The 25516-nt window shown below is 39.6% G+C and overlaps 1 protein-coding gene across 2 annotated transcripts in view; it reads right to left on the bottom strand.

Annotated features, from left to right (window-relative positions):
* Positions 1 to 25516, bottom strand: part of RARB (retinoic acid receptor, beta) — a 163512-nt gene that overhangs the window by 126180 nt on the left and 11816 nt on the right. For both annotated transcript variants that reach the window (XM_008580298.1, XM_008580300.1), the window contains exon 2: positions 9525 to 9673. In XM_008580298.1, the coding sequence (XP_008578520.1) occupies positions 9525 to 9673 (149 nt within the window). The remainder of the gene's footprint in view (positions 1 to 9524; positions 9674 to 25516) is intronic.

The raw sequence follows: 25516 nt of genomic DNA on the forward strand, positions 1-25516 counted from the left end.
AACCAGGAATACATGCCTTGAACTGTTACATCAGAAAGAAATTATGTAGGAGACATATTTTTTGGAGTTTATTTTCACTTTAGCTAAGCATAGCCTAATTTAATTCTATATATGAAAGTGCTTTGGAAACCAAGGCTACAGAAATATAAGATATTTTTATTGTTTCTGTAGTTTTATAGAGGTATTCAGGTGGGGAGAGACAACCGTGGAAAGTAGGAAGATCAGGGGCTCACAGCCCAGCTCTGATGGGGAGAAGGTGGAGGGTGTTGATAAAACAGGAAAAAACTAAAAACTACCTCTTTTTAAAAAGTCCACCCAGGAGAAGAAATATGGAATGGAAAGCTCTCTATTTACCTTTTCTAGTAAGAGGATTAGAAAGTAAAAGGACCGAAACATTCACCTGCCAAAAGTAACTAAATCATTATCTATGATGGTGTAAATGTTATTTAAATAGAAATGATTTTCTGTCATTTATAAAACTTTATAAAGTGATGATTTGTATATTTATTAGGAAAGCCCAAAAGTATACTTTTATTTCTCTGACAAAAATAATATTTCAGGGGTTTTTGTTTGTTTGGTAGATGGAATACATTGTCACAATTCAGTTTGTGTTAATGGTCCCTAAGACTTTTTAAAAAGCAACTTATTATCTTCCCCACCCACCATCTGCCATAAATCAGAAAATAGAGTATTCGTTTTTGGTGATTATTTTTTAATTGACCAAAACTTCATGAAACAGACAAGACACTGGGAGATGAGCCATTTTCAAATCAACAGGTTAACCATGAATATTGGGGACTGGTTCTCTACTGCATGACAAAGGCAAAATCCTTTACTAAAAATTGCAGATCTTTAGTTTGTTTGATATAACAAAAACAGCAAATGAAAGTGTCTAGACATTTTCAAACAACAAACAAGCAAAGTAAGCATTTAAACAAACATTCCTGAACTTTTAACCATTAAAAAATTTGTAAACCATTTAAAAACTACCAAATTAAATAAACTACTTTTACCCAGCCAACACAAGAAAAAAAAATACAGGGTTGCAGGCTAATTCAGAATCCACCCTTCACTTCCTGTTTATTCATATACCAGAAGGAAAAAAAAAATAAAGGATTTTTCTGCTTTTTCAACCCAAAATGATTTCTCAATTTAGTATGAAATTAGTCCAGAAGAAGAAAACTGTTTTCTCCTTCTGTTACTAGGAAAAGCTAGATTGTCATTTCAGCTTTCTCAAAGTTCCTAGACATGCAGGCAGATTCTATATGTTGAGATTTTTCTTTTCTTTAAAGCACTAAAAGCCCACAGTGCTTTTAAGTATATCATTCTAGTTGCTAGTTCTTAAGACTTTGCTTAAAGGCAATATCAAAGAGAATATATCTTTTGCAGTGAAGGATTAACTCTGAGGTAGAAGGCAGAGATTACTAAGAAAATGAGGTGGACTTTGGCCACCAAAGACTTTGTCCAATTTATAAAATTTTATAAATGTTTACATGAATGTATCATCACAAACCATATATAATTAGATATAATTCATTATATAATTAGATAAAATGTATAAAATTATACTATTATATGAATTATCATATAATTATATGTGGTTTATTTCATTTGATTTATAACTATATTAATTACTACATAATTAGATATAATGTATGATAAAAACACATACGCACTGAGGCCCTACTATGTGCCTCTCTAGCACTATGCTAGGCATTACTAATAAAGCTGTGACAAGAGAAACCAGCCCCAGCCCTCCCAGGGTTTATAGTCTGATAGAAGAGGCTGATATTAACCAAATGATTCAATAATGATAAGTTAATTTCAATTGTGTTAAGTGCTACAAAGGAGAAAAACAGAAAGCGTAAAAGAGAGGGACCTAACCTGGGGGTTCCAGAGAATGCTTCACTGAGAAAATGATATTTAAAGAGTCCTTTTGGATGTCTTTAGTGCCTTGTGGATCCCTACTTGTTTAGAGAGGGTTATGAAAAATAAATGTTAACAGAATGGATAAGTTTCATTTTTCCACATAATTTGTCATCGGCTATTTAATTCTAGTTCCCTTGTCTTCCAGCCCCACCTTCAATTTTTGTCCAGGACACTCCTCTCCCCTTCATCAGGATAATGCTTACACGTCTACAAAACCATCTCTTCTATAAAGCCATCCTGGAATGTGTCAGAAGGATTGGAGGCTCCTTTTCTGAGCCCATCAACCCCTTGGCTGCAATTGTCACAGCACATGACACACTGAACTGCTGGGTTTTGGGCCCATTCATCCATCCATTCACTAACAAATATTTACTATGGACCTACTATTTGACAGACACTGGGACACAACATTGGGAACAAAATACACAAAAACCTTTCATTTCTACATTTTAAAGCCCATCTCACAGAAGGTGTTTCATAAATGTCTGATAAATGAGGGAATAAATAAATTCTCCATTGTTGGCTTGTGACAACAGAGAACAGCTCTTTGGGTCTATGAAGGGATCTACTCTCTGTGATTCGAGGACTATAATAATGAACTTGAAGGCAGGTGTCAAAATTTAGTTTTAGCTATTATAGAACACAGACATTGTCCTGTTTTTGTTATTGCCTGTAGTATATTATATTGTTCTCAGGGCTCAACACTGCAGCAAACCCCTAAACAGAAGCAACTATCAGAGTATGGAAAGCTAAAAATCTTCTCCACATTGGACAGTTCATCATGTTCATATTTATCCGTGCCAATTAAAAAAAAATGTAATTTTAAGTGGTCTTGGTCAAATAAAATCCCTAAGCACATTTATAGTATTTAATAGAAGTTCTAAAATTAAATTAAAAATAGTAGTTCTAAAAGTGCAGACATACATCTTCCTGATTGCAAAACTTTTTGTGACTGAACATTCAACTTGCTGTCTGCCAGGAAAACCCAGCCCAGCAGCCGAACCCTGTCCTGAAGATGAGGGCCTCCTTCTCAGAGGCAAGGAAAACAAAGGCAGATGAGAAAATGGACAAAATTAGCCCTGAGGGACTGAGGGGGCTATCAGAGTTTAAACTCTTAAAGGCTGCCTTAAATAGAAGTCTACCAATGTGACCTTCAGCAAGCATTTCCTCTGCGCCTTTGCAGAGAATCGCCATCACAGCTGTGCCAGGCCTCGCCCTGGGGGCTTCTGCAGCGTGGGCTGGAAGGTGGCTCCCAAATGCTGGCTGACAGATGGGAAGTTTCCACCCATCGATGGCAAAGTGGAGAAAACAAGGACAAAGTAACATTTGGGAGCATGCCCATGTGTGGGTCCTGTTTGTTAACTGTCCCTTCCTGGGCAAGACTGCCTTGGAAACTCTTCCTTTTTTAACTTTTTGGTTGCAAAAATGCCATTTCTTTTATGAAATGATCAAGACAACGGGTTTTTTTTAAGTATACCCCTACCTATTTTGTTTTTAATTCAGTGGCCCAAGAAACTCTCAATCTAGACCATAATACACCACTGCTTCCTACCTTCTGTTTTAGTGTGGCTGAAGCAACGGGGTGTTTTCCAATAAAAAGAGTTTAAATCCAGCTCTAGCAAAAGCTAGCTGTGTGCCCCTGGCCAAGTTCCTTAACTTCTCTGAACCTCGTTTCCTTGTCTACAAAATAGGGGTTATAAAGCCCATCCTGCCGAGCTGCTGTGAGAATTAAATGAGATATGGGTATAAAATGGGTAGTTTTCTCTGCCCCCTGCTCCACACATGGATTTGCTAACACCAGGGACTCCCGCTCCATGTACACCATCCCTACCACGAAATCAGTGCAACTACTGGCTTCACCGTTTTTATGTTTATATTTGGCCTGGTACTGGATTCCAACGTGTGTATTTGCTAACGTCCAGAGGAGTCCATAGACATAGCCAGGAGAGGTAGAAATGGCCCTAGAATCCAAGTGTTTGGTTTCTGGCCTGAAATGCTTTCCTCTATTATTCACACTGCTGGTTCTTTCTCAGCCCTGAGATCCCACCTGACCTCATGCCAAATCAGGCCTCCTTGCCTCCTATAAAATTGAATAGTCCACAATCATTCTTTATCAGACCATTCTGCTCATTTTCTTCCAACTTTGAATTGTCGGTTTATCGTGTGTCCCTTGCATAAGGCAGTAAGTTACATAAGAAACTTTGTCATGTTCACTGTTGGATCTCTAGCACCTAGTGTAGGCCCTGAAACTTAGTAGGTGTTTAACAAATACATGCCAAAGGATGACTGAATGGTGAATATAGTTGTTAGAAGACACTAGGGAATAACAGAAGACAGTATATAATCAAATGCCAGCTCTGGTAGGCTCACCCTTTTGCAAGGTGACTTTGCCACTTCTCCCCTTAAGAAGTGAAGTCTATTTCTCCACCCACTGAACCTAGACTTAGTCATATAATTTGTTGGCCAAGGGGATATTAGCAAACATGATGCAAGCACAGGTTGAAATGCATTTGCACATTGGTGGTTGCCATCTCTTACTGATGGGAACCCATCCACCCCATGTGAACAAGCATAGGCTAGGCTAATGGTGGGCAATAACACAGATAGAGGATCCAGTCATCTCACCAAGGCCCTAGTCATGTGAGTAAGGCTATCCTAGACCACCTGACTCAAGCAAACCAGCACAGAAAAGAAGACCCGCCCAGAACTGTAAGAAATAATAAATGTCTATTGTTGTAAGCTAATAGCATTTGAGTTATTTGCTAAGCAGGAAAAGCTGAGATAGCAGCTCATAGAATACATTCCACAAACCTCTCCAAAGCGGGATGCCAGGTGTTTCTGGAAATGCTCAATTAGAAGGAAATCACTTCTCTGACTTTGAATGATGAGGAACTCAGAGTTGAGTATGAATGAAGGGGTGGAGGAATGATCAGACGGGGAGGGTGATCTAGAAGCTGCACGGACCCCTGGGCAGGTGGACATCAACTCTTTATCTATGGGGAGGGGGACCGACAGTCCCAGGCCTATGGTCCACCAAAACTAGCTGGCCTGCCACCTTCAGCATGAGTGATGTGGGCCACCAGCTTCTGACTTTTAGAAATCATGAGAAGGAACAGGGAACTGTGGCCCAAGGGCCAAATCTGGCCCATTGCTTGTTTTTGTAAATAAAGTTTTATTGGAACGTAGCCATGCCCATTTATTTACATATTGTCTGTGGCTCCTTTCATGCTATCACAGCAAAGTTGAGTAGTTGCAACAGAGGCCACAAAGTCCTCAAAGCCTAAAATATTTACTATCTGGCTCTTTGCAGGAACAATTTGTCAATCCCTGTATGAGGGTAATCCAGGCAGGCTCTATGGAGTAGTTAGATCTTAACCTGAGTCTTGAAGGAAAGAGGCAGCATTTATTTAATATAAAGGATGGGGAACTGTTGAAAGAACTTTCCAAGAAGAGTACTAAGATTATAATTGATGTTGCATCACTGTGTGCAAAAGTCATAATAAGTTAATGATAATACAAATAAGAACTAAGCATATATACCACGTAGTACGTGCCAGTATATTCTATATACTTCATACATTGTAACTCACTTGATCCTCCCAACAATACTATGAGGAAAGATTATCGCCATTTTTCCAGATGAGAAAAGAGACAGAAAATTTAAGATGCTTGCCTTAGGTCACCAAGCTAGCAAGTAGCCTAGCTAGGATTCAGATCCTAGTATTATCACTTTAGACTCCACATTCTTTGAAAGCTACAGAAATGGAAATGTAAAATATGATTAAGGCCAAAGTTGTGCATAAATTTTAGCTATGAGCAATGAGACTGTTTCCTAAAGATACATTATTTTATTTTTATTGTCTTATGATTTTATTTTTAACATTGCTTTATTATTTTATATTGTTAAACCTTCTTGGCTAACCACACCACACATTCATTTTTTGTACTCTGTCTTCTGCAAAAAACTGCCATCACTCAGCTGGAAATCTCCTAAACAGGGCATCCATATGGTGTGTCTAGTGGTTATGTTGCCATGCTGATGTTATGTCAATACAGCAGCCATTGACCATTCTAAGAGGTAGACCACAACCTATGTGCTAAATTCCAACAACCATCAAATGGCTGCAGCTAAAGCTGAGATTGCCACCTGACCTCTAGGAAGACAGAGGTTCTTTTCCCCCAAATAATAGCCAATAAGGTCATCCTGGTGTTGACAGGCAGAAGCCACTGTAGGCATTACTCCTTGACGATATACACTGGGTTCTGTCTGGGAGTCCAACTTTAGAGCAGAGGCCCAGTCCAGAGAAGTGACCTTTGATCTCCAGCCAAAGGATGCTCCAGTTTCTATCGATCAAGCAGGAGCCCAAGGTGCATCTGCTGGTAGCCCAAAATGATATCATGCATGGAGTCCATCGTAAATATCAAATTAAATATAGGCAGAACTCCAGAAGAGAAGTTACTTCTTCATTCATTACCTTATTATTACAAGGGAGATTCTCCAATAGACAGTCTCTAATAGGATTAATTTTTTTACAGATTAGCAGAACTTAAATTAATACACCTTTTCTAGAGGGCATTTTGGCAATTTGTATCACAAGCCATAAAGATGTACAAAGCCACTGACCTAGAAATTCCATTCTACTCATTTATCCTAAAAAAATTATCAGTAATGTACCTAAAGGTTATACATTAAAGCAGTATTTGTAATAGAAAAGAAGTGAACACCCTAATTATATAAAAGAATAGGGCATTAGAAAATAAATGATGATATAGCCATAAACCACTACATTAACTGTATAACCATAAAAAACTATGCAGTTGTTCAAATTTTCAACATGAAAGATTAATAAATTTAAAAAGCTGGTTTAAAGGAGTATACAATATAAAATCCTATTTTTGTAAAAAATAACAAAAAAAGTAAAAACAACAACAATATGCATATACTCATAGAAAACTGAGTTTTAACAGGGGTTCTCTCCCAGGGTAGAACCATGATTGTTTTAATTTTCTATTTTTTATACAGTAAATTCTGTATTATATTGGTAATTTTTAAAAGTGACAATAAACATATTTAATTTTTTAGAAAGGTATATTTCTTTTTTTTTTTTTTTTTGGCTGTTACATTATACTTTTATGTTCTTATGTTTTTCAGCTCAGTGAATTTTATCATTCTATTTTCCCAGAAAGCCAGAATGCAAACCAAGTTTTTCCCAACAGCCAGGGAGAAAGGCAGTCCACGTGTTCAGAGGCCCACCGGCAATACAAAAATTATCAAATTCAGCAACAGTCTGGTGAATTCATCTGACCTCACTGGGCTCATAACTCTGTTAAAAACATGAACCATAATATGACTCTGGACCACTTAACTGAGTTTATCAAAGTTGTTTGTGTTGGTATGGGTTTTGTTTTTGTTGGGGTTTTCCTAAGAGTGAGAATTCCAAATTAAAACAAGAGGTCAGAGAATTAGCTGGCTCCAAGCTGATTAAAACAGTTTGTACAGGACAGATTGTGAAACAGCTTAACATGCAGGTCCCGGGATCTGCCACGAGAGGACAGGTTGAATAAATTCTTTCTTTGGGACATTATGGGAGCAGGTAAGCTGAGTTATAGCATACATCTTCCAGATTTCTGGACATGATATGACTTAAAAGTTTCTGGGACTAAAGAAGTATCTTTTCATTTAACTTTCAAATGATCATTAGAACATGATTTATTTATATATTGTACAACAAATGCACAAAATAAACTGGTGTTCCACTGAAGCCTTCCCAGATCGCAGGATAAATTTAAGTAGTTCAGCTAAGGGTTACCAATAATAACGTAAAAATGAGATGCACAATGTCTTGCATTTTAGCCAACTGTCAACTGGTTGCCCATATAACCTTCTTGACCACCATATCAAAAGCTACTGGAGGAAAGGGAATTCCTTTAAAATAACCAACACAATCCCAGAGGCAGAGAGATGTTCCTAAGTCTTTAATAAATTTCCCCAATCTGGCCTTACCCTGTAAAATAGTACTTATGTTTTTTCAAATGATTTGAAAAGAAGGGAAAACTTACATAATTGCTTTGAGGAACTGAGTGGCACTTAACGCATTTGTTCAACCTACCTCTTTAAGCACTATATGCCAGACTGTGCACGAGGTGCCGAGCAACAGAGCTAGGGTCCCCGCCCACTTTGTGCTCATTAGATATGGAGTATGGTAGAATGCAAAAGGGACCCCCATACCCCCCCATCCATACCCCCCATCATGTGGCTTTGAGGCTCCTCCCATTAAGAAGCTGAGTTTATGTTCCTACCTATTGAATCTAGACTGACTTTATGACTTTCTTTGGCCAACAGAATGTGGCAGAAGTGACAGTGGGTAGCTTCTGAGCCTTGGCCTCTAGAGACCTTACGTGCTTTTGTTCCTTCTTCTGCAACCCCACCTCTGTTAATAAGCCAGGAACAGCCCAATGGGGAGGAGAGACCACACGGAGGAAAGCTGAGGCTTTCTAGCCAACGGTCAGCATTCCCAGAAGCAGAGCCAACCAGCCACCTGCAGCTGACCAGAGACACATCAGGGAGCATAGCTAAGACTACACAAACCACGCAGATGAGCCTGGCCGAAATTTCTGACCCATAAAATTTTAAGCTGAATAATGGGTTATTGTCTTAAACCATTAAGTTTAAGGATGGCTTTACACATTTAATTCTTATAAGCCAAATATAAAATGCCATAGAGCACCTGTAATATTATTCCAACATGTTAACAATTACAAATAAATCATGCAATTTAGATGTATAAACAACAGATCTGAACAACCATCCAGAGAGAACTTAAAGAAGTTATATATCTAAAGAAGGACTAGCTCTAGACAGCCCGGTTCCTTTGAGAGATTTTTTATGGATGAGCTGAATTTGCCTATGAAGTCATTCTTTGTTTCTTTTCTCCCTTTAAAAAAAAAAAAAAAGAAGTTGCTCTTTCACTCAATTAAGCCTGTTGGACTTGATAACAGTTGTCTAGCTTGATTCAAAGCAGCCATATACTCTCTGAGACATGTTCAGCCTCCAGTACTTTGTAGGCAGGAATTTTAAATCCAACTCCCCTGAATTTATGACACACATACAGTAGCAAGTCCCTACAGGCTGAAAATCAAACTGTAATTCAAAGGCCACAGGGCTGAGGAAACAGCCAGGAGATAAATCCCAATTTCAACCTTGGGTTCTCTGCAAGTTGATTCAGTGGACTGCCAGTCATATTTAAAAATAAAATAAAACTACAAAGACACCAGACAGCATGTTCTAAAGAGAAAAAGAATGATCTTTTTCAGGACTCCTTCAAAAGGTTCTTATTATCTGAAAATAACTATTATGTGGTGGTATTTTAAGGGCCCTAGAACCTTTGGTCCCAATCAGTCAGTTGCAGAAGTTTCTGAATTTTAAACTACGGAAATATAAGTGATGAAAACCATCAAATACAAGTGGACCTACCACACTGACTGGAGGTGGCATCATGGATGTCAAAGCAGCCTATTTCTGGAGCTGGGTAGGTCACCTCCAGAGAGCACAGGGAGAATGAAAGCTCATGAGGCACAGAGGCGTGGGTACTCACCTTACACCCCTCACAGGCGCTGACCCCATAGTGGTACCCTGATGACTTGTCCTGGCAGACGAAGCAGGGTTTGTACACTCGAGGGGGAGGAAGTGGAGACGGAGGGCTTGGGACAAGTTCCTCAGAGCTGGTGCTCTGTGTTTCAATTGCTACAACAGAGATGGGGCGGGGGGAGAAAAAAGAGAAAATGTGATTTCAGTGAATTTCCTTTTTCATCAGCGAATTCATATGCCTCTGCCCCAAATTCAGCCCATAAAAACAGTAGTCACTGTAGGCACAGCAGTGGTGATTCTGATGTTGATGTGGCACATTACAGTTGACAAAGCAATCTCACACATCTCTCTCACCTGAAGTTCACCATACCACTGTGAGGGTGATGATCTTTATCAGCATTTTACCCTCAAGGGAAATAGAAACTCAGAGGAGGGCAGTGACTTGTCCAAGACCAAACGGGCACTGGTAGAGCCAACATGCAAATTCAGATCTTCATGCTACGAAACCCAGGCTTTTTCTACTCTTCAATTTCTACTAGTTTCTGACTCATGCAGAGTCTCAAATGACTGTTAGACCCCGTTGCTCACTTAACCAAAAGTAATGTCCTTAGAAAAATTGAAGAAAATGCCCAAACCAGTCATTCAACAAGTATATGATGAGAGCTTTTAGCATATAACCATACCTGATCGTCATACAATATTGGTAAGACCTTTGCTACTCAAAGGTTAGTCCTTGGACCAGCAGCATCGGCATCACTTTGGAGCTTATAAGAAAATACAGTATCAGGCCCCAGCTCAGGCCTATGGAATCAGAATCTGCCTTTTGAAAAAATCCCAGGTGACTGAATGTACAATCAAGATTTGAAAAACAGCGGGGTATGCCTAATGATGGCACAGAGTGGCATGGGCCATTTCTAAGTCATGCTGCTCTTTATTCTAGATTTCAAAATATATGATCCCCCATCTCATTACCTAACCACCCAAATTCTATGGGAAATGGGAATTCACAGAACATAAGACCAGAGTGTTCCCCCACTCCCATTCTCAAGGGCTACGTTCAAAGTCAAAGCAAGAACTGACCCTACTCCTATGACAGGCAAAAAAAGCTCATAAAATTGGATGGAAGGGGTGATTGAAAGTTGTCAAATAATGTTTCAGAATCTTCTAGTCTCCAGATTACTTTCCAATATACAGTATATTTTCCAGAGTATAGAATTCCAGTTACTCTGCTGCCTGTCATCTTACATATTAGATATCCTACTGACTAAATTAGCCTATAGGCAAACCTCCTTTTAGCAAGTCAGCTGAACCCCACCCCCTAAACACATTGTTAATCCATCCCTCTCACTATCCTGCTGCCACACTGGGCTTGTAGTTCACCATCATCCCTCACCTCCAAACCACAATAGTGTCTTCCTTGGTCTCCCTGTGCCTGCTGTCCTACCACAGGGTCCGTTCTTCAAACAGTCCAGAGAATTATTCAGTAGTGAAAATTGATCCGTTTCACTTGCCTATCTAAAGCCCTCCAATTGTCACCATTGAGATCAATGTCAAACTTTTTCCTGTGCTCTACAAGGCTTCTCATGGCATGGCCCCTTAGAAACATCACTGCCTTTAATGATTTCCCTCACTTGTGAGTTTGAAATAATTGGCCTCTGTTCTGTCTCTTGAATAGGCCAGGCTCTCAGAACAGCTTAAGGCTACTGCACTAACCATTTCCTCTGCCTGGAAATTCTCAGACCCTCACATGTCTGGTTACTTTTCATCTCATAGACCTCAGAGCAAATGTTACTTTCTCAGAGATGACTTATCTAATTAAAATGCCCCTTCCCACTCCTGGTCATTCTATCCCATTATTTTATTTTATTGATTTATTTATTTTTTGACCGGTAAGGGGATCGCAACCCTCAGCAAGGTGTTGTCCGCACCACGCTCAGCCCGTGAGCGCACCGGCCATCCCTATATAGGATCCGAACCCGCGGCCTCGGCCCTACCAGCGCTGCACTCTCCCGAGTGAGCCACAGGGCCAGCCCCCATTACTTTATTTTCTGTTAAAATCTTAACTCGTGTCCATATTTAGAAAGTTTATTTGTATATAATTTTTATTTTTATTTTTTAGCCATTGGCCCAAACAGGGATCCAAACACTTGACCTCCGTCTACAATTTTATATTCTACATCTGCCACCCCCCACACTTCAAATATGGGTTTCACAAGGCAGAGGAACTTACCTGCATTGCTTCCAACTGAGCTCCAGGACTAGAAGTCCTGGTACATAGCAGGTAAGCAATAAAAATTGGTTGAATTAATGCATACATTTTTTCCTTTTCCTTTTTTTGCCCCTCATTTCAAACACGTAAGTGCCCCTCTAAGTTGTTAAATGATAAAATCAGAAATCACACTCTTATACTCATTTATTTCCTTAAAAAAGGGATTAATTATCACTTTGGAAGAGTATCAACTATAATTACAGTATTTTCATAATTCAGAAGAATCTTGGAATGAATTCATTTGAGTAGTGCTGGTCCCAGTAGATAAATCTATTATGGTCTTACTGGTTAGAGCTGAGGTATTTGGGAGGCAGACATCAATCTTGAGTACATTATTTCTTCTGGCAAATAGGAAGCCCTCACTTAGGATAACTTGGCACAGTGGTGTGTTCTATAGAAGTGTTGGCATCTGAGATGTCACTAAAGCTTATCAGCTATCCAGCTGTAAATGCAAAAGCATTTCTCACATGAAGCTAACCAGCTTCACTGAAAGTAAATGAGTAATGACATTAACAGGAAAACACTACTTGTTAAAATTACAAAACAATATATCGCTTTGTTAAAATCCAAGAAAACACACACACAAAGAATCACCCACAATCCTTTCACTCAGAGAAATCCGCCGTGATCATCTTGGTATAGATCCTTCCAGACTTTTTTTCTGTGCACATAATTGTTTTTAGTTTGTTTACTAAAGTGGAACTGTACTGAGATTGTTTGGGAATTTGTTTAACTTATGATGTCATGAATTTATTTCCTTACCAATAAATATTTTTTCCCACAAAATATTCTGATGTGATGAGCAACTCTGTAGCTAATCTCAGCACATCTCTATTTCCTTAGGATAAATTCTCAGAAGTGGAATTATTAGTTAAAAAGGTATGTTATTTTAAAAATATTTTGTTAGTTTTTAATTCATGTTGATAAACTGACTTCTAGAAAGGCTGTGTCCATTTACACTCCTAATATAAACATAAGTGAGCCCTTCCCTATACGCCTCCCAAATCTTTGGATTGGCTTGAAATGTGTACTTCTACTTCTACTCATGTGTGTCTACAACTCGGACAGGGCCATGTCATCACCACTATGCTCAATCCTGCATTGTGTTCTTCTCAGAAGCAAGGTGGGTGTGTGTGTGTGTGTGTGTGCTTAAGTGTTCTACTCACTCGTGTAGAACTGCTAATCTGGCTTGTCTAGGAAAGCTGTAAATAGAATTCTGTTAGGGCTGGACTCAGCTGTCAGAGTTATGCCCTGAATTTCAAAAGTGGGCGGTAATTTCCATAAATACGCCACTTCAAATACATGCACTGAAGGGAGTCCAGCACTTCATCCTCCCAAACCAAAGAGAGGAAACAGAATCGTGGGCAATTTAACACCCAAGAAACTTATGGCAAAGCACACAAGAAGGGAGAGGCCTACTGGATGTTAAAAATCCCAAAACACTTTAGAAAGATTGATAAAAGCCTTTTTGTATGGATGAGAGTCACTTATAAAAAATATAGAATCCTGAAGGCTATTCCTGAACAATTGCCATGAATGAAAATGTTCTATTGTAAGCAATGAATAGTAAGAGACCTGGACTGTGGTTAAGGCTGTGATGATTTTACCAGTTATTGCTAAGAACTTTTGCATATTAGTACAATGGATTCTCAGATTGTTCATGTGCTTATTTCACTGAGTACTACCATGTTAGGCACTGTGTTACATGCTACGGACTGTGCATGGTATAATCCCTTACCCTTGAGGAGCTGGCCTAATAGAGAAAAAACCAACAATGAGAATACGGTGATTCCCAAACCTGGCTGCACATTAGAACCACCTGGGGAGCTTTTAAACATCCTAATGCCCAAATTGTATCCCAGACTCATTATGTGAGAATGTCTGCGAATGGGAGCCAGGAATCCATTTTTAAAAAATTCTCCCAGGTGAATACAAATTGAATCAGTTTGGAAATCACTGATAAAATATAATGACAGAGAGAAGTAGAGGCCTTTCTCAGCCCAGGAAAAATCAAGGGAGGCTTCCCAGAGGAGGTGACCAGGCTCTGTTTTAAAGGATGAATTGGTTCTTTCTACTGTATTTTGTAATTTGAATCCTACAAATGCCATAAATGAATCCCACACAGATAGAAAAAGAAAAGTCTTATGTATAACAAGAAATAACCATCTTCGGAAAAATTTTCCCACTGGGGGGTAAAGAATTAATATTTGACTAAATATTCAAATATCACCCTCAAAATTGACAGTCAATGGTTCTTTATTTCCTGTAACACTGAGAACAAGGCAAAGCGGAAAAAAGAAAAGAAAATTTCACTAAAGCTGGCCTCAAGCAAACATGCCTAGACAAGTTCTAGAATTACAACCAGGATACGGCATCAATACAAAAGATTTGTTCTTTAATGTAATCTCTTACCTTTTCGGTAATATAGCAAAAACATAACTAAGGCAAAGTTTATTAGAGCTCCTCTTCCCTTTTTCTCCTCCCTTCCCCTTCCCCCAATAAAGACAGTGCAATACAAAGGAAGGGGACAGTCCGTGGCTCCCCTTTCACTAGTCATTTCTGGTATTTAAGGGAGATACAGAGTGCTCAGGCATTGATCTGTTCACCATCATCCTGCTTAAATCAATAATCTATTAGTCTCTTTAAATTAGAGTTAGATTCATCAAATGCCCTTGAGAGGCCTCAAACATTTTGTTCCTTATTCCAGGCAAGCACAATCAGTCTATGGAATGATAAAATTTTTGCTCGAAAACTCTGCCGGCTCAGCAGACAATGTGTTCTGTATTAGCTCATTCAGCGATCTCAGGCAGGCCAAAAAAGCAGTTTTTAGACTTCCCAGGGGGAAAAGAGGCTTGTGTCATTCAATAAAACAACTGCACTCCAGCCATCCTGATGTGATTTCAGTTTGGGGAAGCAGTCTTTGAGGAATAATTCGGATCTGCTTTTTGCCTCCTGCTTTTATTTATTTCTTAGCTTACTTATTGACTTATTCAGTTCTGTTTGGTGACTGCAGCCCCAACAAGCAGCAGTCTCCAATGTGGCATATGCAAACTGCTAACCAGATGGACTGCCTTGCTTTGTCAGGGAATGGCCAAGTCAGAAGAACTTCTGCTACTGGGGTGAGATGGATGCTTGGCTCTGTGAGTTCCTGCCCAGAGCAGAGTCAGCACCAGAGATGCTGAGAGGGCTTCTCTGGGCTGTGCACATGCGAGTGCCTTAAGGGAAACGAGAACAAACCAAACCTGCAGGGATGGAAGCTTCCAGCCCATAGTTAGACCTCTCCACCCCCACAATGGACAGATGAGTCACTGAGGAAACAAGCTAGAATCACCTTCCTTGTAAAATTAGTCATGGGTCTCGTTTGCCTTTGCATTAATGTTCCTCAAAATGTGGCTGAGACCAGCAGCAGAATTCTTGGGGGTAGAGAGGAAGGCATTTGCTTTAAATTCGTTATTTTCGGACTATCAGTGGTGAAGAGTCGTTTCTTACTTTCTCCCCCCAACCCTTATGAATTGATAAAATTCAATAAAAATGAATCTTTAGAAAACAGGAGTTAAGGAAAAACAAAATCCAAAGCACGAGCTCTAACTTTCCTTAAAATTAGATTTAACAGACATAAAATCGCTGACAAATTGCTGAAGTTTTGAAACACTTGCTCTCAATTTCTGCACTTATCTCATTGTGGACTGGCAACAAACAGCTCGGCAACCAGCACCAATCCACGGACTGCATTTTGAGAAGCACTGATCTGAAAGGACTTCAAACTCAGATGTTGTTTGCAGACAAAACAAAAACAAAGCTACACAAAATCTCCACCGACTGAGACGGTACAAAAGCCGAATACTAGCGCTCCCGTTGATTCGGCTTTTTTAAACACTGCCACAACTCTGGGAGCTGATTCATTCCCAAAACAAATGCCAAAAGAAAAAAAAAAAAATTAAAGTTGTTGCCTTTTAAGAGGACTTGGCACTTAAGAATTTAACTCACCTGAGAAAACACAGTATAAATGTCCTTGTTGTTACAACACACCTGAGTGTCATTTAAACACACAGAAAGTCTCCAACAATAGCTCCCTTTACAATTCCTTACATGCTTGGCATTTTTCTAAAGGTTAGATTAAGTAGCAGATAACATTTTTAAGAGAGCTCAGTATACTTTTTTTTCTGTGTGAGAACTAATTTACGGCCGGCTAAACCGTGTTGACAGAGTTTGGGATTTTATGCTGGGCCTGATTAGAGGCAGGTATCATGCATTATGAAAGTCCTGCCTTTTTACTAGAAACTTCGATGATTAAGACAGTATTTTAATGCACTCTCCGGGCAGCCGAGCCTTAAAAGAAAAAGGATTTGTAAAGCAAAAGACATTTCCTGCATGGCCCCAGGGGAATTTTGAGCCCAGAGCTCCGGTCCCCGGTGGGAGGGAGAAATTTCAGCTAATTAAGAGAGAATAGCAACGTGTTGCACTTGGTCAAAACACTGAGTTGGGCTTCATTTTTGTTGGCACCAAAGACAGCCGATCTGGATTTTTTCCCCCTTGTTCTGTGGATTCACTGCAGGATTGCAAAGCCCACAGCTCACATACATTAGGGAGAAAGTCAAAGGAAACGCCAAAGTTCAACTAAAGTACAAGTAATTAGAAACAGATTCTCCGCTGCTTGCGTGTGCGCATGCGTAAACGCGTGTGTAGACATCTGATTAAAATGTAAGTTACATGCCTCCAAACCCGGGGGGTGGAGGAAGGTGGGGTGGGGTGAACTCTATACTGTCGCTCACTTAATTTTTGTGTCGCCTCTCCGTGAGGGGATTTGCCTGTTTTAATCATCTTTCTGGACAAGTGGTTTGTTTCCACACGCATGGGTTTTGCAAATCTGTGAAACGCATTCTGAAATTAGGTAATTGCCAAACAAGAAAAACTGTGCTTTAAAATTGTCTTGCCTCACTCTGCTGCTGGTTTTGTTATTATTAAGCAGCTCCAAGATTAGTCCTGGGTTTAGGGCAGGCAAGGGAGGGGGTGGGGAGGGAAGGAAAACATCATCGCAGGGTTTTGGCAGTCTTGACTCAGTAACCTGCCCGTGACCCTGAGGAGTGTGTGTTTGCCCGGGTCACCCGGGATCCTGGCGGCGGGCTGGAGCTGGGTTATGAGAAACCCTGCTATTCTGACCACACATGCAACAGGTGCTGAACGCAGACAGGGGACAAAAAGCTAGGGGGAAGACTTTGATTTTTGAGTCCTGAAAGGACTTGGTTTTCATAGTGTGGTCCCTGACCAGCAGCATCAGCATCAATCACCTGGGACTTTGTTAAAATGCAGAATCTCAGCCCAGAAATGCCAAATCAGAATAGGAATCTGATAATTCCTATGAACGTTAATGTTTGCTACATCCTGATACAAAAAAATGTATTGTTACTGTCCTTACCTCCCTGTAATCCTAACACTTTGCTGAGTCAATTTGGCATCCTCAGTACTCTTATCAGCTTCCCCTTTGCAGAGGTCCTTACTAAATACTCCACCTTAAGTACTTAATACATTAAGATCTTCAGGCTGTGTTTATTTATGCTCACCATAAACCAGAAGCTTTCATTCTCTCCCACGGAATTTTGGCAGTAGCTTTTAATTGGCAGTGGGTTCAGAGCTGCACTGACAGAGCCTGAACTAATAGTAACTACTATTTACTGAGCACTTACTATGCATCAGGGGCCATGCTAAGTGCTTAATAGATACTAACTCATTAACTCCTCCCCAAAACCATAGGGAGGAGAGGAAGCAGGAACTCAGCACCTTGGAATTGGGAAATTTAATAACAAAACAATGCTTTCAGCCTTCACAAATGAGATTTAAATGGCTTAGTAAATATTATTGTTATTTCACTAAAACCCCCAGCTATTTAACTTCTCATTTTCCAACTCCCTTATTTATTTCCTTGGCTAGAAAGGTCACTGGGTTTCGTCTGGTAAGTCCTATGTACTCAAATTTGAGAACTGCAAAACCATGTAACTCTCTTTCTTTTAATTCATGGTTATAATTTTCCAAACATTGATTTTGATCCAAGATATGGTTAAATTTGACGACTGTTTCAGCCTTAGAAAGAGAGTGAGGCTCAGGACCCACCGATCACTCTGTGTTGTAGCTACACTCGTCTGGGCTCACGGCCAGCAGTAGAAATTATTCCTGGGACTGACTTTCACCATGGGAAGTGCTGTCATATTTTCATAAGGAACCATGACACCTTCAACACCTACATTTCATTTTTATAATATGCATTCCTGCTTCAAGGAACCTATTCAAAAATTATAGGTTGCTTGCTGTGACGTTTTAAACAGACAATGCTTTATATCACTATTTAGTAGAACACAATAAGTTAGCTTCAAACAGTGCTCAAATAAATTCTCTCTTAAAATCACTTAACAGGCCGACACATCTAACTGCTTATTAATGATCTGAACCGTGAGGCATCAGAAACGGAACTGCATTAAGAGCACAAATGTTGGAATAGGTCTCAGGAGTCACGTGTAGATGAAGCTAATTGCATCGCAATATTAAGGTCCCCCTGAAGAGTTTATCTCAACACCAAATGATTCAGTTCCATATTCCACTTCTAATCAGGATTCCCATAATTTTAAAAAAGCAATTATTTCACTAATAAACGACATTTTTTTTTATCCATTTAACTTTTCCTGCACACAAAGTAAACTAAAACAGGAGCATTAAAATGTATATCATTTCAAATACACATTCTTTGCTTATATGCTATAAACATATTTGAAAACCACTTCGATACCAGCCTTCCAGAAAAGTAATGAGACACTCAAAAGACCACAGCAAAATTATGCTTTGCACATGCCTTGCCACTCCTCCAATATCTGAGAAAGTTCATGTGCAATCGATTACACTAGAATGTAGCCAAACCCCTCTTTCTCAACAAAATAATGCTCTGCTTACTCAGTTACAAGTTTGCTGCAAAGAAGTTTTTCTGTTTTGTTTTCACAGGTATACACCATATTAACAGCCTCAAAATAATTTTGAAACTAAGTTAATCCTCACTGTGTGCGTTTTCTTGGTTCCTAAAAAGAATGAAAATGCCATGACCCTCCTCCTGTGTGAAGAAGTTAATGGGAAGTTCATGGGTTTTGCTGCCTGCTGGACCTAAATTTGAATCCCTCTTCTGCCTCTTACTAATTTAATGACCATAGAGTTTTCTTTACTTCTCTGAGCCCTAGTGTTTCCTTCCTGAAAATGCAGATAATCCTAAAATTCCTATTGGTAAAAGGGACAAAATGTTTGCAACTTGCCTGGCACACAGTGAGTATTCAATAAGTGATAACCATGCCCCACCGCCACCTCCCCAGACGAACACATTTCCATTCCACCTTCCTTCATCTGGGGCAGGGGTTCTTAACCAAAATGTTCAGGGTTTTGTCCCTGAAGGGACATTTTGCAATAACTGGAGACATTTTTGGCTGTCACAATTGGGGCTTCTACCTGCATCTAGTAGGCAGAGGCCAGGGACACTGCATAATATCTCACAATGCATAGGACAGCCCCTTCCCCAAACAATTACCTGGCCAAAATGATAAATAATGCTCATGTTGAAAACCCTGATCTAGGGTAAGGATATGACTGGTGGGGAGACTGTGGGACAAAGGAAGGGGGACAGAAAAGAAAATAAGTATTTACAGCTCTGGAGAAGTAGAAACTGCACAATTCTAAAGAGCAGAAGGCATAAGCTCAGTTCCTAATTCTGCCTCTTTCTAGCCAGTTATTTATCCTTCCTGATCCCCAGTTTCCTAATCTGAAAAATGGAGATGACAAGCATGTTTACTACATTATAGGATTTATTTTTTGTAAACTACAAAAAAGTAGAAAAACATAAAAATAATAGCTAACACCTTATTAGAGTGTCTAAGGAAAAGTGGGTAAGTCCATATCTTAATGTGCTTAATATTGTCACCATAGAAAATGACAGGAACATCTGAAGAGTCTAGTCGAAAACATTGTAACAGTAGTAATAGCTAATGTTTACGGAGCATATTCTATGGGCAAATCAACACCTCCCACCCCCCATCCTGTTCTAAGTATTTTACATTAGAGGGCACTTTGAAAAGCTCATAGGAAAAGGGAATTAAAAGATAATATGACTGTTTCTGTGAACTTTTTGAAGTTACCTCATATTAATTCATTTGATCCTCACAATGACCCTATGATAGCTAGTTTCAGTATTTCTTTTTTATAGATAAGAAACCAGAAGCACAGGGTATTTAGGTAACTTGCTCAAGGCCATACATTGGTAAGTGATGAGCATGGATTTGAATTTAAATGCTCTTGGGTTCCAGAGAATGGGTCTGACCCAGGAGCTGAGAGAAGACAATGGCATCCTCTCTTAGGACTGCCCAGAACTCCTTTCACAAGCAGCCGTCCCTGGCAGCAAGTTTTAGAGTGTACAGAGTATGTCAAGAGTCAGACGGACACACACTCAGTCATCCCAGGACCAAAAGGAAAACTGGAAAACTAAAAAGAAAGACACTAAGGAGACAGGAATAATGGCCTTTTTCTTTCCAGTCAGAGCAATAAAGTAGGAAAGTCCCCCAGAAGCAAACACAGGAATTAGAAGGCACACACAAACACACCCACCAACCCCTCCCGCCTCTTCCCTGCTGAGAAACCAACCTCAGCAGGGAGGATGGTAGCAGCTAAGACCAAGGTTCCAAAGGCCTCTGGCAGTGGTGCAAGGGCTCGTGACTGAACACTGTCAGGAGCAGTAACTTGGGCCACATGGAGCCTGCACAACTGCCAGCTTCGGGGCTCTGTGGGGAGAGGGAGGCAGAGGACTCTGAGCCCCCCACCCCTAAGCTGGTTCTCTCTCCCTCACCTGAAAGCCATATAAACTTCCTTAACCAAATTTTATTTGTCACAAAAATGAAACCAATATCCAGAATTCTAAAATTGTGGGTAGCTCTTCTGTTCTTGTCTGCAGAGTTGGAATGCCCCACCTAAGGAGTAGAATTACTCTCTTCCCAAGAGGAAAACGGTGGGTGGGAGAAGTGACTAGAAGTAAAAAGACAGTGAACATCCTTACCGCCCCTTCTAGCTAACAGGAACATTTTGTTACTGCTGGAGCTGCTCTGTTCAAAAGGACACACCTGGTGATATTTCATTTGAAAAGATTCTCATGTTTCTATATAGAATTGTTCAGATTATAGAAATGCTATGACATTGTTGGCTGATTTTTTTCTCTCTTAACTGATTTCTTAATATGAGAAAGTTGAGAATTTCATAGTGCTTGTTTTATTTCTTAAAAAAATTACTAAGGAAAACTTGAAAAAATAATTCAAAGAAATTTTCACCAATCTTTCAATTGTGAGCAATCCCCAAGGCTCAAGTCTTTTTTTGGATATTCCTGGAACTTGTCCATCTTTACAAACATGTGGTTGGAAGTCTGAACTCTGGAGCTGGCTGTCCTGGATTGAAGTCTTAACTCTGCTACTTACCTGCTGTGTGACTTTGGAAAAGTTACTTAACTTCTCTTAGCTTCAATTTTTGCTTATATAAAATGATAGCACGTCCCTCATTGGATCATTGTGAGCATTAAATGATACAGCATTGTAAAGCCCTTGGCACAATGCCTGCCACATAGTAGTGTTACATAAGCAGAGTTATTATCATTATTGTATCATGTTTGTGCTGGTAAATCTCAATGCTCTTTACCTTCCCATTTTTCTCCTGTGCATTAGTCTCATGTCTTGATTTGCTGACCTTCACTTCCATTTTTTTTCTCAAAATATTTTTCCCTCCTGATGTAGCTAAGAGATTTTCTACAAGCTAATGTGAGTTAAGCAAGTCATATCAACTTTTCTTCCTTACACACTCTCTCAACTGTCCCTTCCTTCCCAGGCTCATGGGTTTTAATCCAATGTACTGCAGTAGCCCTCTCCTCATGGATTTAGTGGCCAACCCCCAAGAAGCAGCTTCTTTAAACACCTCCTTACCACAGGGATCTCTCATTTGAGAGCCTTTGATAGCCACTCAGAACCTGATGTCCTATACCTTTGGATGGACCAGTTGGGGAGGGGTGGGGAGTGGGCAGCACGGGGCAGTGTTTACCAGTCAACACCACCCAACTACTGACAAATATTTATTGAGCAGCTGGCAGGGTCCAGACCCTGTGATCAATGCTGGGTTATAAAGAAGTTAGAAGACACTGTTCACTGCCCATACAGACAACTGAAAACACCAGACAGCAAACATGGCCCAAGCTCGAGGAAGGATAGGATGGGTGCTGAGGCTTCCATGACAGGGGGTATTACAGTACCAGCACACACCCAGGCTTCTGCTGCCTTGCCTTGAAATACCCAGGGCTTCAATGAGTGGCCGGTACAAAGCAGAAGCTCAATAACTGCCCCTTGAAAAAAATGAATGAAAAAAATGAATCTGCATAGAAATCCTTCTACGTGACATCAAATAAATAACGATACTTTTAGCCAATACAGCAGAATCTGCCAACAACGCACATACAGTGGTGGGTGATTGGAGGTATGTTTTTAATCATATTATCCTACTTGTTTCCCCATGACTAAAGTGTGAAGGAGAGCGGGGATATATTATCATGATCAGCTTTTTAATCTCCATTATTCACAAGAGGAAACTGAAGCTTAGAGGAGTTAAATGACTTGACTCAGGTCACATACCGTTAGAAAATGGCTTGATCCAAAATTGGCCTACTGAATCCACATACAAGATTAGTATAAATGAGAAATAAAGCACTCATTTCTATTTCCAACAGACCTATTCATTTTTTAATGTTTTAAGGCAGGGTCAGCAAACTTTGTCTGTAAAGGGCCAGATAGTAAATATTTTAGGCTTTGTGGGCTATAAGGTCTGTATCTCAGCACTCAACTCTGGTGTTGTAGGGGAAAGCAGCCACAGACAAGATGTAACGGAACAGGCATGGCATGGTCCAATAAAACTTTATTTACATAAACAGGCCACAGGCCAAATTTGGCTCAGTTTGCAGACCCCTGCTTTAAGAAAAAGGAAATTAAAGCTGTTCCTTCTTATAGTGACTACATATTATTATAAAACTCATGCTATTCCTCATTTCTAGGGTAAAGACAGACTATGATAGCCATATGTCACAGAGATGTGGGCAATATTTTAAAGATACTAACACTGTAGTGTGTTGTAAGGGCTACACATTTTCTTCAAAACTAACCTCATGTATTCATTTTTATTAGTTAAAGAGGTCAATATGTCTGCCATAAATACACTTTAAAATTCCTTCCTACATACTCTGTCTATTGGGATTATTTATCATGCCTTGTTCCCTGGACTAGAGCCAGGAAGAATATGGGAGTTTTAATACCTTTAATCCATTACATGGATTTTTTAGAGCTCCGTAAGACAAAATAAAATGCACTCTCATGGTCATATATGCAATAAACCTGATATGTCACTTAATATTTCATGTCTAGTTTCTATTTCAGTTGTGACTGTTTCCAGCTTTCAACATGTAAAATGACACAATTTCAGCCATTTTTCTGCTCCAATTTTTTCTGTTGTTTGAGAACTCCTGACAATTCATAAATAATAAATCCCACTGTGGACTTTGTGAGGGTGATTATTATTGCTCCCCAATATTCCGAAGTATTGAAATAACTGTCCACTGACATATACCACCCAGTGTAGGCCATGTTATCTTGTTTTCAAAAAGAGGTATGCATTTCTTTCTACAGCAAGTCGTATGATAGCACTAGTCTCTGAAGAGAGACTTCTCAATGAACCACACCTCCTGTAAGGCAATGGGTCTTTTTTTTTTCTTCAAATTGCTTATAAAACTCACATATCCACCAAAGCCCACATGTGAACGCCACCTGCCTATCACCTGCACACACCCTCTTTTATTTTAGATGCAGATGTTTGCTTACGGGTGGTTGTATTTTTATTTGTTCCTCCAGGGGACAAATTGAATTCTCCTCCCCACACTGGACATTGCAATTCAAGATGATAGCAAAAGACCTGCAGGTAATGGGCCATAATACTCACTTGATGCCCACTAAAGGAGGGTATAGATCACTTGCTCTCTGTTACCTTTCGTGAAACATCTGTTTCATATGAGTCAGTTAAAAGTGCATACATCTGTAAATAATAAGCCGGTGTGTGCACATAATTTAATGAATTAGGACATAAAAAGGAATTGAACAGTAGGGGCACAGCAATTAGAGTAACTGCCCATTTTGTTAAAAATGTATTGTTTCCAGCTTTCACTTGAAAACCCTTTTGTTATTCTGTGGGTTCTGAGGCTTCTAACCTTCCCCATCAGCCCTCCCTGGAAAAAAAAATAAAAAGGAATTTACTTTATATAGTTGGCAAAGGGAAGAAACCCTACACAATACAAAGCTGAGTTGGGGATTTCCAACTTGCTTTCTCCTACTCAGAAGATTTGAGGTGGGTATTGAACCTCTTGGTGCCTAGGAATCTTCACCTGTAAAATGGGGTAATAGCAGGGCCTTTCTCTTCAGGCTGCTGTGAGGATTAGATGACACAGTTCATTTTAAGCAATTGGTACATAATATGCACTTAATATTAATTATGATGATGGTTATTGTTTCATTTTAATAAAAATCAATCACAACTTCAAACCATTCTGGGGATAGGGGGAGAAGCAAACCTTGGTTCAAAAATTTCTCTGGATTGTTGTTTTAGCTTTATTTTTATTTTCTTTCTTTGCACCATTTCTAGGGATGGACAAAAAAAAAAAGGAGGGGGACAAGGGAGTGGTAATGTCCTGGTTAACAGGAAGTACCATCAGAAAATCTATTCCCATGACATCAAAGTGGGTGCCAGAAGCCCAAGGAAATATCCCATTCTCATGTTTTCAGGCCATTTTTCCAGCTAACACATTTGTAAGGGCTTGTACTATAATAGCCAACTTGAACCTCCCAAGTTTTGGACAGCCCCTAAAGTTTACTTCGGGTGTTTTGATCCATCCAAAAATATATAACAAATAAAAGTAGAAACCACATGAGACGTTCTGAATTTCAAGTTCATTTTCACTGAACAACATTCAGCATATTTTCTGGGCACCTACTAGGTTCTGCAGCAGAGTTCACACATGAGCAGGAGAAAGCGCTCGTGGAAGAGAGTACATGGCATTTTCTAGAAGGCAAACTGAAGCTTCCATAGAGTGTGACCTGTTCCTCTCTGCCACCTTGAAGTTTGATAAGATGCTCAAACTGAGTTGAAAGTAGCTTGAAAATGTTGGAAGATAATCTGGGTCCACTGAAAACCAAGCAAGTGTGGAGTACAGGAATAGATATCGTATGCCACCATGATATGGTTTCTACAAGGAATATAACTTAAGCCCAGCCCACTGGGATTTTGTAAAAATCTTGGTTTAGCTCTGCAAAATAAATGTTAGCAAAATAAATGCTAAATATTTGCCAGTCCCCAGAATAATAGTTCCACCCAGAAGGAAAAAGGAGATAACAATGACTGAAATCACCACCCTATGGCATTATGTTTACATTCTCCTGCAGTCTATTTACCAGCTACATAAAGAGATAATTAGAGCCAGTTAATAGCAGTAGGAGAGAAGAGTAAAGGCTAAAGGGGAAAGGGAAATAAACAAAGAGAAGGAACAAATATTGACAAAAATAATAATAGCTGAAGTATATAGAGCTTCATTGTCCAGTACAGTAGCCACTATCCACATGTGGCTATTTAACATTAAGTTAATT

Source organism: Galeopterus variegatus, unplaced genomic scaffold (genome assembly GCF_000696425.1).
Source record: "Galeopterus variegatus unplaced genomic scaffold, G_variegatus-3.0.2 Scaffold2062, whole genome shotgun sequence".
Lineage (NCBI taxonomy): Eukaryota > Metazoa > Chordata > Mammalia > Dermoptera > Cynocephalidae > Galeopterus > Galeopterus variegatus.